This window comes from Styela clava, chromosome 15 (assembly GCF_964204865.1).
Source record: "Styela clava chromosome 15, kaStyClav1.hap1.2, whole genome shotgun sequence".
NCBI classification, from domain to species: domain Eukaryota; kingdom Metazoa; phylum Chordata; class Ascidiacea; order Stolidobranchia; family Styelidae; genus Styela; species Styela clava.
The window spans coordinates 16,001,795-16,014,490 of NC_135264.1; the positions used below are offsets into that span (position 1 = coordinate 16,001,795).

At 35.4% G+C, this 12,696-nt stretch overlaps 1 protein-coding gene across 3 annotated transcripts in view; it reads left to right on the plus strand.

Moving 5' to 3' along the window:
• The first annotated feature begins 5,009 nt into the window (after positions 1 to 5,009).
• LOC120333760 (uncharacterized) overlaps positions 5,010 to 12,696 on the plus strand; it is a 199,786-nt gene continuing 192,099 nt past the window's right edge. For all 3 annotated transcript variants that reach the window (XR_013480553.1, XR_013480552.1, XM_039401119.2), the window contains exon 1: positions 5,010 to 5,797. Coding sequence is in view for 1 of the 3 variants with exons in the window: in XM_039401119.2 (XP_039257053.2) it covers positions 5,020 to 5,797 (778 nt within the window). In the remaining 2 variants the exon portion in view is untranslated. The remainder of the gene's footprint in view (positions 5,798 to 12,696) is intronic.

Sequence of the window (12,696 nt, forward strand, 5' to 3'; positions counted from 1 at the left end):
AATTCAAGCGTGCAGTCTCAAGTGCCCATGTTCCCCTTGACCTATTTGTGAGCGAAATTAAAAAACTCTTGGATTTTTGACAAGAGATACGGGATACTAGTGCTTTGAAGATTTTTTTATTAAATTTAGTGAATGGATAGGATTAAGACAGGGTTTGAGATATCCAGTGCCTATTTGGATCTCTCACTATAAGTCTCCAGGCCAGTAACTATGAAATCCATAGAGAAAGCTAATTCTATATTCTAGTCTTCTTCCACCTAATATTTTCTAGTACTTGCTTTTAAGTAGTTTTATCAACTTCTAAGGAATAGATCATTGCTCAAGGTATGCGCGAATACTACAGTTATTAATATACTATATTTCCTGTTTCTCTCGGAGTAACCTGTAGAAGCTACTCAGATATACAGAAAACAGTCTGAATTGATATCCATGAGATTCATGAATTCAGCCTTGTTTCCCAGTTTTAACCTTACGTTCAATTTAGTGTCCATATAAGCTTGAGTGTACAAATGGAAGACAGTTTATTTTTATATATTTTTTATACATACAATTCTCCCAGTGTCGCTAGATTGGTGATAGTTTTTCAGACACACAGATCAAGCTCATTAAATAAATCCGGCTTTCATCCCTGTATTAAGAAGATTTTATCAGTCTTAATACCCTTTTATTAAAATTAGTAATCGAGAAAGAGGTTTGAAATATGAAATATATTGATCTGGGTATTTCATTTGTTGCTCTGAAGGGCGCCAGCATAGACTAGGGGTTTTCCTCAGCACCACAAGGTTCCGTTAGTACAGTCTCTGGGACTCCAGGTGTTTCGCGAATTTTCATTCATATACATATATTGTCTGAATATGATCAAATACTTTTGGGTTGCGTGAGACTATCTTCCTATCTTTCCCTTGGAACGCTGGTAGAACTGATATCGTTTTCTTCTTGGTAGCTATGCATGTTTTACGATATTGCCTTTTATATAAGGGGATAATACAGTTCGGCTTTTACGTTTGATATCGCATAAGATGAAGGATAAGGCTGTAAATAAAAAGTCATGTAGTCGTAAACTTGTGCTCTACGATTCTACTCTAGGAAGGTATGAAAAATTTAACGAGTTGCAGAATTTTTGTGCTAAGAAATTGAGCCACGAAAAAAAACGGTAAAAACCACTGGTGTTATATAGAAATTTCAAACGTTGATTAAACTGATATCGTTTCATTATTACTAACTAAGAAAGTTTTACGGGACTGAACTGGATTTTATACGCCCAAGATGATGACTTTTTATTACATTTGGTATTTGCATAAACTAAAGGATAGTGCTGTAAATAAAATGGTTCCATACATTTGAACCCACGTACATTTGAACCCATGACAATTGCACCTGCATACTATTGCACCTATGGAAATTTTTTTGTTTTACGGATATTTGAACCCATACTAACCCTAACCCATGGGGTTTAGCACCCGCATATAGATTGAACTTGAACCCGCGAATATACGTGCTGGGTTCAAATGTAAGGCCACCAAATAAAATGTTCGATCGATCTTTTGTATGTGTATAATTGCTCTGTTCTCTTAGCAATCGTTGTAGCTTATCGGAGTCAAAGAGCTTGTTTTAGTCATTTTTAATTCAATAAATAACCAGGATTAAAAGATTAAAGAGGAGTTCTTAGCCCTAATATTTCACTAAAACATCTACCGCGTAGTAACGTATTAACATGTAGCAGATACTGTTCGTCTGAGCTGTAGAATAATGCTGTAAATGAAATGTTCAATCGATGTTTTGTATGTATATAATTGATCAGCTCTCCGAGTGATAGTCAAGGCAGGCATTTATCTTAGCTTGTTTTAGTGAAGACTGTTATGTGGAGACAGGAAAGTTATTGTAGCTATGCAAGTCAACATTTTTTAACCGGGAAGGAATCCCTCCTCAAGAAACAATGTAGTTAGTTATATAGGATAGCGCAAGTAGTTATATTAAATAAAAGAATATGAAATAGTCAATTCGAGTGATTCAACAAAAAAGTTGGAAACCATTGATATAAGCAATCCGAACAATCAATACTCCAACTATTACTTGCGTTAGCGATAATTTTACATTATTAATGAAGCGTAAATTCGGGTTTAGATATAAAGCGCTTTTGTTTGCAATGGAACAATGAATGCTTGTATCACGGTTACCGTCTCATCGAAAACTAATAACAAGAATGATACCCAATTTATCACCTCTCAAAATAGATTGTGCATCCGGAGGAGTATTTTATAAAATAAATATAATCTAGTACAGCATTATGCCTTGATAAGTTTCCTATATTCAGAGAATTCTACATACCTATGTCGAACTGTGTAAGTTCTGCGATCCTTTTGTCGCGCCAAATAAAAATTCTTATTCTGTGACAAAACATGTTCGTTTGTGTGTGAATATTTTAGATGATCTGTCAAATAATAAAGAGGTACACAATACACATTAAGAAGGATGTTTCAGTATGGTGAAAACATAAACTACTGACTACTGTCAGAAATGCATTTTGAAAATGAAGCTCCACGATGAAAATTGAATGATTCACCTTGAAACAAGATAGCGGCGATTTTTTAAAATTTTGCCCAAATTGATTCGATTCAAAATGTCCAGACCTGTTCATGACTAGGTGGAAATGACGTAGATTTGATACCAGACCCCGAGTTTTAACCCTGTCAAATACGATTCTCGGTTCATCCCCAGCTGGAATAAATAAATTCAATAAAGCGCCGTCGTTGTCGAGTAACATATTTTATGAACGATAAAGCGCACCGGATTATACGTCGACCTGTCAATGACTTGCCTAGATTGGGTGTTCATCGGACCATGAAACGCAGCGGTTTTTAGAAAGTTAAAGTCAGTTTGTTTATGAAACAATAGCATCGGTACCGGTTTTAAGTGTAGAAAATAAAGCAAAAAGTACTACCTGATCGATTCATTAGGCGGATCGTCTCATAAGGCGCACACCGAATTTTGAAGAAAAAATAGCATTTAAAGTGCACCCTAGGACGTTAAACACGGTATTGTAAAATATTCCATTCATTCAGGCAGCGTTGTTTTAGCACACTGGTACGGTGAACGTTTGTGTGATGCAAATTTATGAAAAATGTCAATTTCAACAATGTTTGTTTTAGGTCATTAAATCCCGATTTTATTGGCGCCCGAGGGACAAAGCGTGTAATTTTGGTAAATCCGACATCGTTAACAATAAACAGAACATTACAGGGTATTTGTATGTTTACCTAAGAGAAAAAATAAAGAAGCAAGAATTTAACCAAATGACAATATTGTAAATATTCAAGAACGGGTTGAACAGACTATCGGATCATAATGGAATCTTGCGAAACCCACTTCTCAACTCTGTTGCACAACTTTCAAGTCCGTTCTACGTTTCAGCATGACACCGCGGCTGATACTATATCCAGAAATATAGATGCAGATTTATCAGAAATGCCACCTCGAAGATGTTTCTAATTCGAGGCATACTGCAAGAAAATACCTCAAGCCCCTGGGGGTACTCGTAACTATGTTCTAGCATATCTGTATATGAGTAAATAAAGTCTAATATCTGGTACCTACAGATGGTCCACATATGTAACAGTATATTATGTTGAGTAGAACATGCATTAGGAATTTGTCCCAAAAACATGTCTAGTTTCAAAGTTGTGGCCTCTTTAAACAATTTAGAAAAATTGTACTATTAGCACATATTCAATTTTAGAGATTGTCATAAATATTCGGGTGACACTTCTCGATGACCAATACTAGTTTATCGCGTCTTCCTTCCCGCTTAAATACATTATTTTTATTTTACCTCGCACTTTCGTGTTTTTGGTATGTGTAAAAATAAACTACTGACTGACTATTTGACCGCAATCGCTATTTGTATGCCCAAGATTTTCGTGAAAATAGCTGCTAAACTTGCGATATTTTTAATTATAGTTATTGAGATAGTGTTTATATATAAACACGCATGGGCGGTAGATAAAGTGAGGTATTCCATGTACACAAGAAAATTGCAGTCCTTATTGCTTTATTTGTTTTGCTTGTGTTTATAAATAGGGTAAGAATTTGTTTTGGAATCTTGTTTAGACGTGTTTATTTTCTGTAAATGGCGGACTGACTGAAGCTGATTGAATTAAAAATAATGTTAGTTACAAAAATCAAAGAGGTAATGCAGGTGTAATTTGTGCAGGTGGAATTATATTGCGCATATTAGACCAACTAAACGTAACGCTGTAAAGTATCAATTACAAAAATCAAAGACATTCGAGATATAAGTGCAACGGCAGTAATATCTATTATAGGAGCATGTATAGAGCCGGGGCAAAAGGATAGATTAGGCGTGAAATGCGAAAAATACTCCGACTCAACAGATTGTTATGGAATAGAAAAACTTGTCCTTGTAGGAAATATGGTGAACTCTGATCTGGCTGTAAATTTGAGATTCATATCATTCCCGGCTCAAGTTCAGTTGACTGATCGGGTGGGAAAAATTTTGGACTTTTACAGTTATCCCCTCCCCCACTACATGGTGAATGCATGGATAAAGATGAATGAGCCCCATAAAAAATACTTTCCTTCGTGAGTGTGAGTATTCATATATTAGTTGGGCAAGGGAGGATAACTGGGAAAAGTTCAAAATTTTTTACTTGACTTCATCGGGTCTTCCGAAAAAAAAATCACATATCAGCTTTCAAATATATATCTAGAATGTTGCATTGTTTGTGCAAATTAAAGTCTCAAAATCTTGTGTACAAATAGGAATCACTAAGCAGACAGTGAATTTTGGACTAGTCCACCCTTTGAACTGGGATTGTAAACAAATTTGATGAGAATCACTAATTTTGTAATAAAGTCATCGCCAATGCATTATTAAAGAGTGCGGCGTACAAAAGGCTCTTATATGAGTGGAAGAATTTTAATAAAAATCATCAAATATAAGTAGACTCGTCTTTTTTGTTGTAATTTTCATATATATTTTACCTAGATTAACCATAGAGCATGACATTAGCTTATGAAGAGAATAATAATAATTATAGGCGGCGAGCGCCAATGTTTACCAGAAGTTCTGGGCTTCAAAATGGAGATTCCGAAAACGAAGAACACGATTCGGACACTGTGTCCGAACTTTTCGGACCAAGTCCAAACCGATCAACACCACGGGCTATAAAAGGACATAAACGATCCCGAAGCGATTATGGAAATAACTTACAACCGTTGTCAATGCCACAAAGCCCGCAAACTCACTCTGTTCCTGCGTTTATGAGGAGCAACAGTAGTGGAAGTATGAGAAGACCTTTATCATTTATAGCCGGCCTTGCTAGCAAAGTAAAAAGTGCTTTTGAAATAAATAAAGATCCGAAAAATTCGGACAAATGGACGTTTAACGGGACCGAATTTGACTCTTGCAACAGTGAGAACTCTTCCCCCAATATGCCACGAAAATCAATCAATACTTATCCACGTATTAGAAAAACCAATGACAGACTTACTGTGCCCTCCGACCGTCAATGGCCCAGTAGACGCAAAAAGGTTCTGAATCCAGCATTTGCCGAAGTTATGGATATACTCTCCGTTCCGTCCAGTCCGGAATTAGAACGCGAAGCCCCAACTTATCCTCCCCTTCCACGAAACAAAAGTACTCCATGTGTCGAAAGCGATCGTCGACCATCTGACATCATCATTGAGCAGCCAAATGACGTCATAAAATCTATTGACGCAAACAAATCAAGTGACGTAAATGTTCTAGTCATAGGATCAGAAGGAGTCGGGAAATCTGGTGAGGATAATAATATTTATTTTTTCGCGTAGATTTTTTATGTCGAAATTTTCCGCGTGTATTCATTTTATTGGTAAATAATTCTATGTTTTCCACTTACATACAATCATGCTATTGCGCTAAGCCAACGAGCTTATAAACTTGACTCATGAATGAAAGATGGTTCTCTCTCAGACGCTTTGCCATTTTAATGCCTCCGTAGATCAGGCGTGCTTTTGTGTCACAGACTACCACTTTTACCCAACAACGGTTATTAGAATTTTTTCCGTTTTTGTTCTTAGTCATTTGATCATTTGATGAAAAAGTATTTGAAACATGGATCTTTGGTATAAATAGTATTGGATTAGATAAAGGTATAATATTCCCAACGTTATCACGTGTTATGCACGATAAACTGCTATAGTAGCAATAGTTTTGTTTTATGAACAAAACATGCTTCTTCTAAACCTAAACTTAAAGTTTATTATGACCAATCACACATAATGAAATCTGATGTACACGAGGAAAAATCCGGTTAAATCGCATCAGCATCTTTTTACCTAGTGAGCCAGAAGAGGGGTGATTGATACAGTTTTCATTTTTAAATAAATCACTTAAAAAGTAACTTTCGTCTCACGCTATCTGAATATCAAGTTATCTTCGCCACAAGAACCTATTAAATTAGTTTATCTTGCAACCATGGCTTGCACCATGCTTGTGTAGAATTTTGTCTGAAGCGAATGTGAAAAACACCAAAAGACAGTGGTTTCTAACTGGGGGCCTGTGGCCGACCAAGAGAAGTTTGAGGGAGGCCACTATGCTAGACGCAAAACTATTTTACTTTTGTTTTACCAGAAAACTCCCCGTTTTTCCAGTTTCATTGCTTGATAAGGTTATTTCACAGATTGTTTTACCTTTCTTGAACATGAATTCTTTGAACATAATTGCATTTGGAATCTATCAATAAAAGTAACACTATAAATACCCCTGGAATGATAAACGAGAGGGCCATGACAGCTAAAATCCTATACAGAAGGGAAATATAAGGAATTGGGAACCACTGCCAAAGGAAAAATATATCTATTGTTTTCAATATGGAACCATCACCTGATTAGAAGTAAATTACGTCTCACGCTAGCTGGGTATCGAGTTCTCTTCGTACGTTTGATTTAACGCCGATAGTGCAGAAGGAAGTCACGGACAATTGAGACAGGGGTTTGAAGATTGGTTGGATTACACTGTATAAAAATAGTAAATATAAAGCGCTTCTGGATTTTTGACACAAAGCCCCCGTCACTAATGCAAAAATGTGAAATTTGAGAAAAACACCAGCGCCATGTTTTCAAAATAAAATAGTTAGTATTTATCCAGTTCGAATTCGGGTTCGGTTCAGGAATGATTTAAAATTTGAGTTTTTTGCGCAATTTATCTTCCTATCTCTAATGGATAATTACAAATTTTTGTATTTGGAATGATGATGATGACGGGTTTCTTTTAAAAAATCGAGGCGCTTTGTAAAAATGTTAGTGGTTCCTTGATTAAACGGTTTTGCATTGAAAAAGTGAAAATAATGTAAAATGTCTAGCTGAATTAGCCAAGATCAACCCAAATGTATATGCTTGAAAACATTTAGCCTTTGTACGTTTTCCCTCGTTTTTTTTTTTAATATTTTTTCTAGCCTTTTTTATTTTTTGCTTTTTTTCTGGTGTTTTATTTTTATTTTTTATATTCCATTCATATGGCAATGCCATGACTATTATTTCAGTAGTTTTTGACGTCACCGTATTCAAATATTCGCCTCATTTAGGTCTAAATTCCGCTTCTTTTGTGAGATTACGAGTGACGCAAACCTCATTATTTTCGGAAAAACTTGTGGCTTTTGCTTCTTTTATTGATAGTTTTGTCCAATAAAAATGCTATTATCTTTATATTAGTATTCGTAATATGAGTTATAGGGGTTCAGGTTCGGGTTAGGAAAGATTAAATTTGAAATTTGAGCACAAACTTTGGGGGGGTATTTTGGCGGGACGTTCTACATAAGATCCACGCTTTTATTAAAATCATTAAAGCGTGAAGTGTTTTTTTGACAACTCAAGCGCTAATGAATGAACTCCAGGCTATTCAAGACTAGGACCTAGGACGTGTCGAGAAAGGCCGAATATAACTCGGTAAAGTCGCAAACGAACGTTTAAACTGTCTATCACTCACACTAAATGGGAAAATGAGTTATTGAATAATAACAAAAAGTTTATTTTGGGCCATAACAGTTATACAGTCCTAAATTCCCATCCTTGTTAACTCGAAGTGTCCGGACCTCACTCCTGATCAACTGATCTTCTTGGCATCAGTTGAACTGCATGTAAGTCTAGCTTGTAGCGTAAGAGGGAAAGAATGTGGAGGAAGCTGGTTAAACCTCCTTACGACGACGATGAGTTCAGAAATCCTCACGCAAATGATTAGCACAAAGACTTCACTCGTCCTAAAACACTCTCAATGGAATAGCAACTGTAATTCTATTTATTGTAATTTGCAACGTTTTAAGCAGTAAAAAAGTTAAGTTTTTTTTATTGTGCTATCAACCTTTTATTGAAGTATTAGGCAATTCGCAATATGAAAAAAATCCGTAGCGCTTTGTGAAAATCTTAGTGATTCCTTGTTTAAACATTTATTAAAACAGTCTTTGTGCGTTTGTTATTGTTTTAGTTTTTATTTTTAATATTTTTCCCCTTTTCTCGTGTTTTTTTTTTAATATTCCACTCACACGAAAACGTCTCACCGTCATGACTACTTTTACCTGGAATACTTTCAGTATTTTTTGACATCACCCCATTCAAAAATTCGCCCCCCTTTTAGGTCTAAATTCCGCTTCTTTTGTTTAGAAATCACAAACCACATAATTTTGAGAAAAGAACTTGCGGGCTTGGCTGCTTTTATAAATAGTTTTATTCAATAAAAATGCTAATATCTTCATATTAGTATTCGTGCTATGTGTTATATTAAATAGTTTAGGTGTGTCATCTCAGCAAATCATGTATATATATACAATAATAGACATAATGAAATTATATTACGTTTTTGACGTCATAATCACAAACACCATTGTCACTTTATAACGTCATAATGACATATTGTCGACTTCTCCCGCCAGATTGCAGGGTTCGTTGTAGACGGCCTGGCTACCGAGTAACGCAAGATGTTTTTTTTTATCCGACGCATAATCCAGTCTTTTGCCCCAAACAAGCGTCCACTGATATCTAATGATATGTGAGGAGTTACTATTATTAGGAAGAATCCTATCAGAGCCGTAACTATGGGAAGGAGCATATTAATGATCGGAACCCCTAGCCCGACCCTGCCTTGACGTAAATTTTTTATCACACACAACTCAAGACGTTTAAAAACATTTTCGGACCCGCTACCCAATACGGTCTGATTAGCAACTATAGACCCCTTTGAAAATTACTGGCTAACCCTAACCCATGGACCGAACAATTCCATAAGTAATAATGTATTTGGATTTTCCCTTGTCAGGTTGAAGGAATTTGTATTTAAAACATCAACCTAGTATGAGATACAAAGGATAGAAAAAGATGGCATTTTTCTGAAAACCATTACTTTCTTTTAGAAATGGTAGCTACTCCGCCTTTCAATTTTGGCATTATTATACTGAATTGTTTCTATACCCGTGGGTTGCAACCCAAAGCTGAGTCGTCTAAAAATCCTTTGAGTGACTTTGTTTTCAAAGAAAGAATTAGGATATTAATCATTTAATCCCCCTAGTAAAGTTGATTGTTTATTTTGTACTAGTGTTGCTAAGTGGTTATTGTATGTGTGGGGAATATGCAAGCATGAAAACTTGGCAGCTTACATTTTGCTAATGAAAGGCCACGCGATTACTTGCTGTTTGGTATTTGAGAATATTTTTGAGTTGCCAGATTTTACAAAATTTATTTTTGAAAAATTTATGTGGATTAAAAAAAATTGGCAACCACTTTTATACAGGATATGTTTCTTTATACCCGTGTTCTCAAACTTTTTATGCTGCGCCCTCTTTTTAGAATTTGTCAATTCACGCGCCCCACATCAAAAATAACTAGCTAACAATAACCTACAAATACCAGATAGTAAGGCAAAAGTATGATTTAATAAACCGACCGTTTTAGAACTACTGCTCTAAATTGTTTCCCATTCCATACATTCCCTCGCGTGCCGATGTAAACGCAAATTTTGCGTAAATGCGGTTTCGAAGAAATATTTTTCAACGAAAAATTGTGAGGTCGACAAGGTGAATGCAATGCTTATTTTTCTAACCCAATATTGCGTAAAACCGGTGAAAGTACTTTTTAGCGCGAACGGGGATTATAAACAAGGGCCATGAGGTCAGTTTTGTCACAAGTCCATCAGAGTTAATCAAAATCAGTATAATCATTGATTGAACAAAGGTTAAGTACATTTCAGTGCGAACGGGCTTCATGAACAAGGGCTTATGTGATTATTTATGTCTCAGGTAAGCAGAAGATACGCCATAAAGTAAAGTGAAGTTACGCGGATTAGATACACTTTAGCAGGGACGTGGATATAATTCAGCGCTTATGTGATTAGTTTTGTCACCTGTCCGTCTTAGGTAATCAAAAGAAGACTCCATAAAAGTTAATTTTTGTATATATGAACATAGGTTAGAAACATTTTTGGAACACATGTGTATATAAATTAGGATATCACCTTTCAAATAGGTAATTTCAATGGTTAATCTCAATCGACAAGTTGTCAACTTGGAACGTCCAAGAAATTACAGTTCTATTGAAAAATATTTCTCAAACATACCCATAAGAAGCGGCACATACATGATGAAATTTGAATAAGGTTATTATTCTTTATGTATTTAACAATTAGAAGTATCATTTATTTTAAAAGATAATACTTATATTAAGTCCAGAGCAAAGTTACGAGAAAACAGCTGAAACGATCTACGATGAATATTTTCCATCAGACAACTTATGCCTTCACAGATGTATTAAATGAAATAAAAATACTTTAACAATTACTGATTAAAATACAACTAACCTGGTTACGATATATTGAGAACTTACTTCATAACAAAATTGAAATTGTAAAGGAATTTTATGGACACCTTGTATATCTCAATTGACAAAATGACAGTTTGAAACGTCAGTATAGATTTCAGTTCTCTCAAAACATTCCAATCGCGAGTGGCACGTACATGGTAAAGCATGAAGATTTCTTTTTATATTTATTATAGACCGTTGAAAAAATAATATTGATGCATCAGTTGTTGAAATTTTGAAGCAGTATTAGAAGAAAACAAATAATCTTTGGTACTTAGCCTTTGTCAGACAACCTATGTTATTAGCATTTATGTCTTCACTTTTGGGGGGTTAATTCACTACCCTGACGTCGACATGCTAGTTGTCACCTTACACAATTTTCTATTATTTACTTTGCGGCGGTATTACTCATATTGACGAATGATATAAATGAGCATTAATACATGCTCGCGTGAGAAGAAATCTAACTTGCAATACATTTGTTTGTATAAAAGAGTTTCCGACTTAGAAATGTTAGCGCCAATCCCTTGGAGGTGGGATTTTCAGCGCTCCAGGAGTGTGTGTACTAATATGGAGGTACCTAATTTTGTTTGCCTATTTCACATCAAGTTGTGTAAAGAAACTGAAACCTGTGGGCAGGGGAATATTCACTTGTCTAACACAAACAGTTCCCGAACTCGTAATAGAACTAAAAGAAGGAAAGTCCGAATAAAATTATGGCCTAACTCTAACCTGGTACACACACTAAGAGAGGATTTTTACACCGGGATTTTATAGTTATCTCGGGCTCAGTCATACTGCCTACCACACCCTATCATGTTCATGTTGCGTATAGTATTAGTTAGCCAGTTGCTTTTTTTTCAGATGTATGGACGTTTCATAGTGTAAAAAAATACTAAATTTTTAACGCGATTATATAATATTAGGTTGCGGGTCATTTAAAGATTAAGTGAAGTCTTTTTTTTGTGCAGTAGACGAAAAAAAAAATTTAACAAAAAAGTTTGGGTCATAATATTAAACAGATTTTGGCCTCCATTCTCATTTTTGTAAACCTAATATTATAATTAAGTATTGACAAGGCCTCGGATGTCTCGGTCTTCGTCCGTGGTCATATCAAAATGTGGAAGCGCTAATTTGAATCGTTAAATTAAACATTTAGCAACCATAATGATATGAATAATAATAATAATAGGTTTGTGTCAACTGTGTCTCTTAAATAGTGCTATTCTAATGTCACAAGAGGCGCTCTTGACACGCTTCTTGAAAGAAATGTTTACTTTCCAAGAAAAAATAAAAAGGCGGGTTAAATTTGTACCACATAAAATGTATCAACATTTTTGCCACTAAACAAAATTAAAAATAAAGTTGAAGCTCTTTCGACAAAATGTCGAATGCGACGCACATATTTGCTAGTTGTGAAGGACTTAAGAGATGTGTGGTACCATTGAAGAGAATAAAGGCCCTGAAAGTGAACAGACGGCGCATGGTCACTAAATAAAATTACAAATTACCACTTGTTGAGTTTCTAATAAAATAGGGATTAGCGTGGGCAGAACATATGCATCAAAACACCTGTAAATGTTTACTTTTTGCAATGAACCGGTTCTGTCACTCCCACACACTTCCGATTTGTTCAAGGAGAATTTTCATTTTTGAAATGTTTTGTTTCGTTTGGATTACAAGATGATTACTATGATTTCACTCCATTAGTCGTTTATAGGGTTCATTAAGATTTCCATCGATCAAGACCACACGCCCCCCCCCTGCATCGGTCAGACATAAAAAACAGAACACTTTTTAATGTGCTGTTAAGAAGAGCCCGATATTATTACCTTGCACGGTCAATTCCACGCA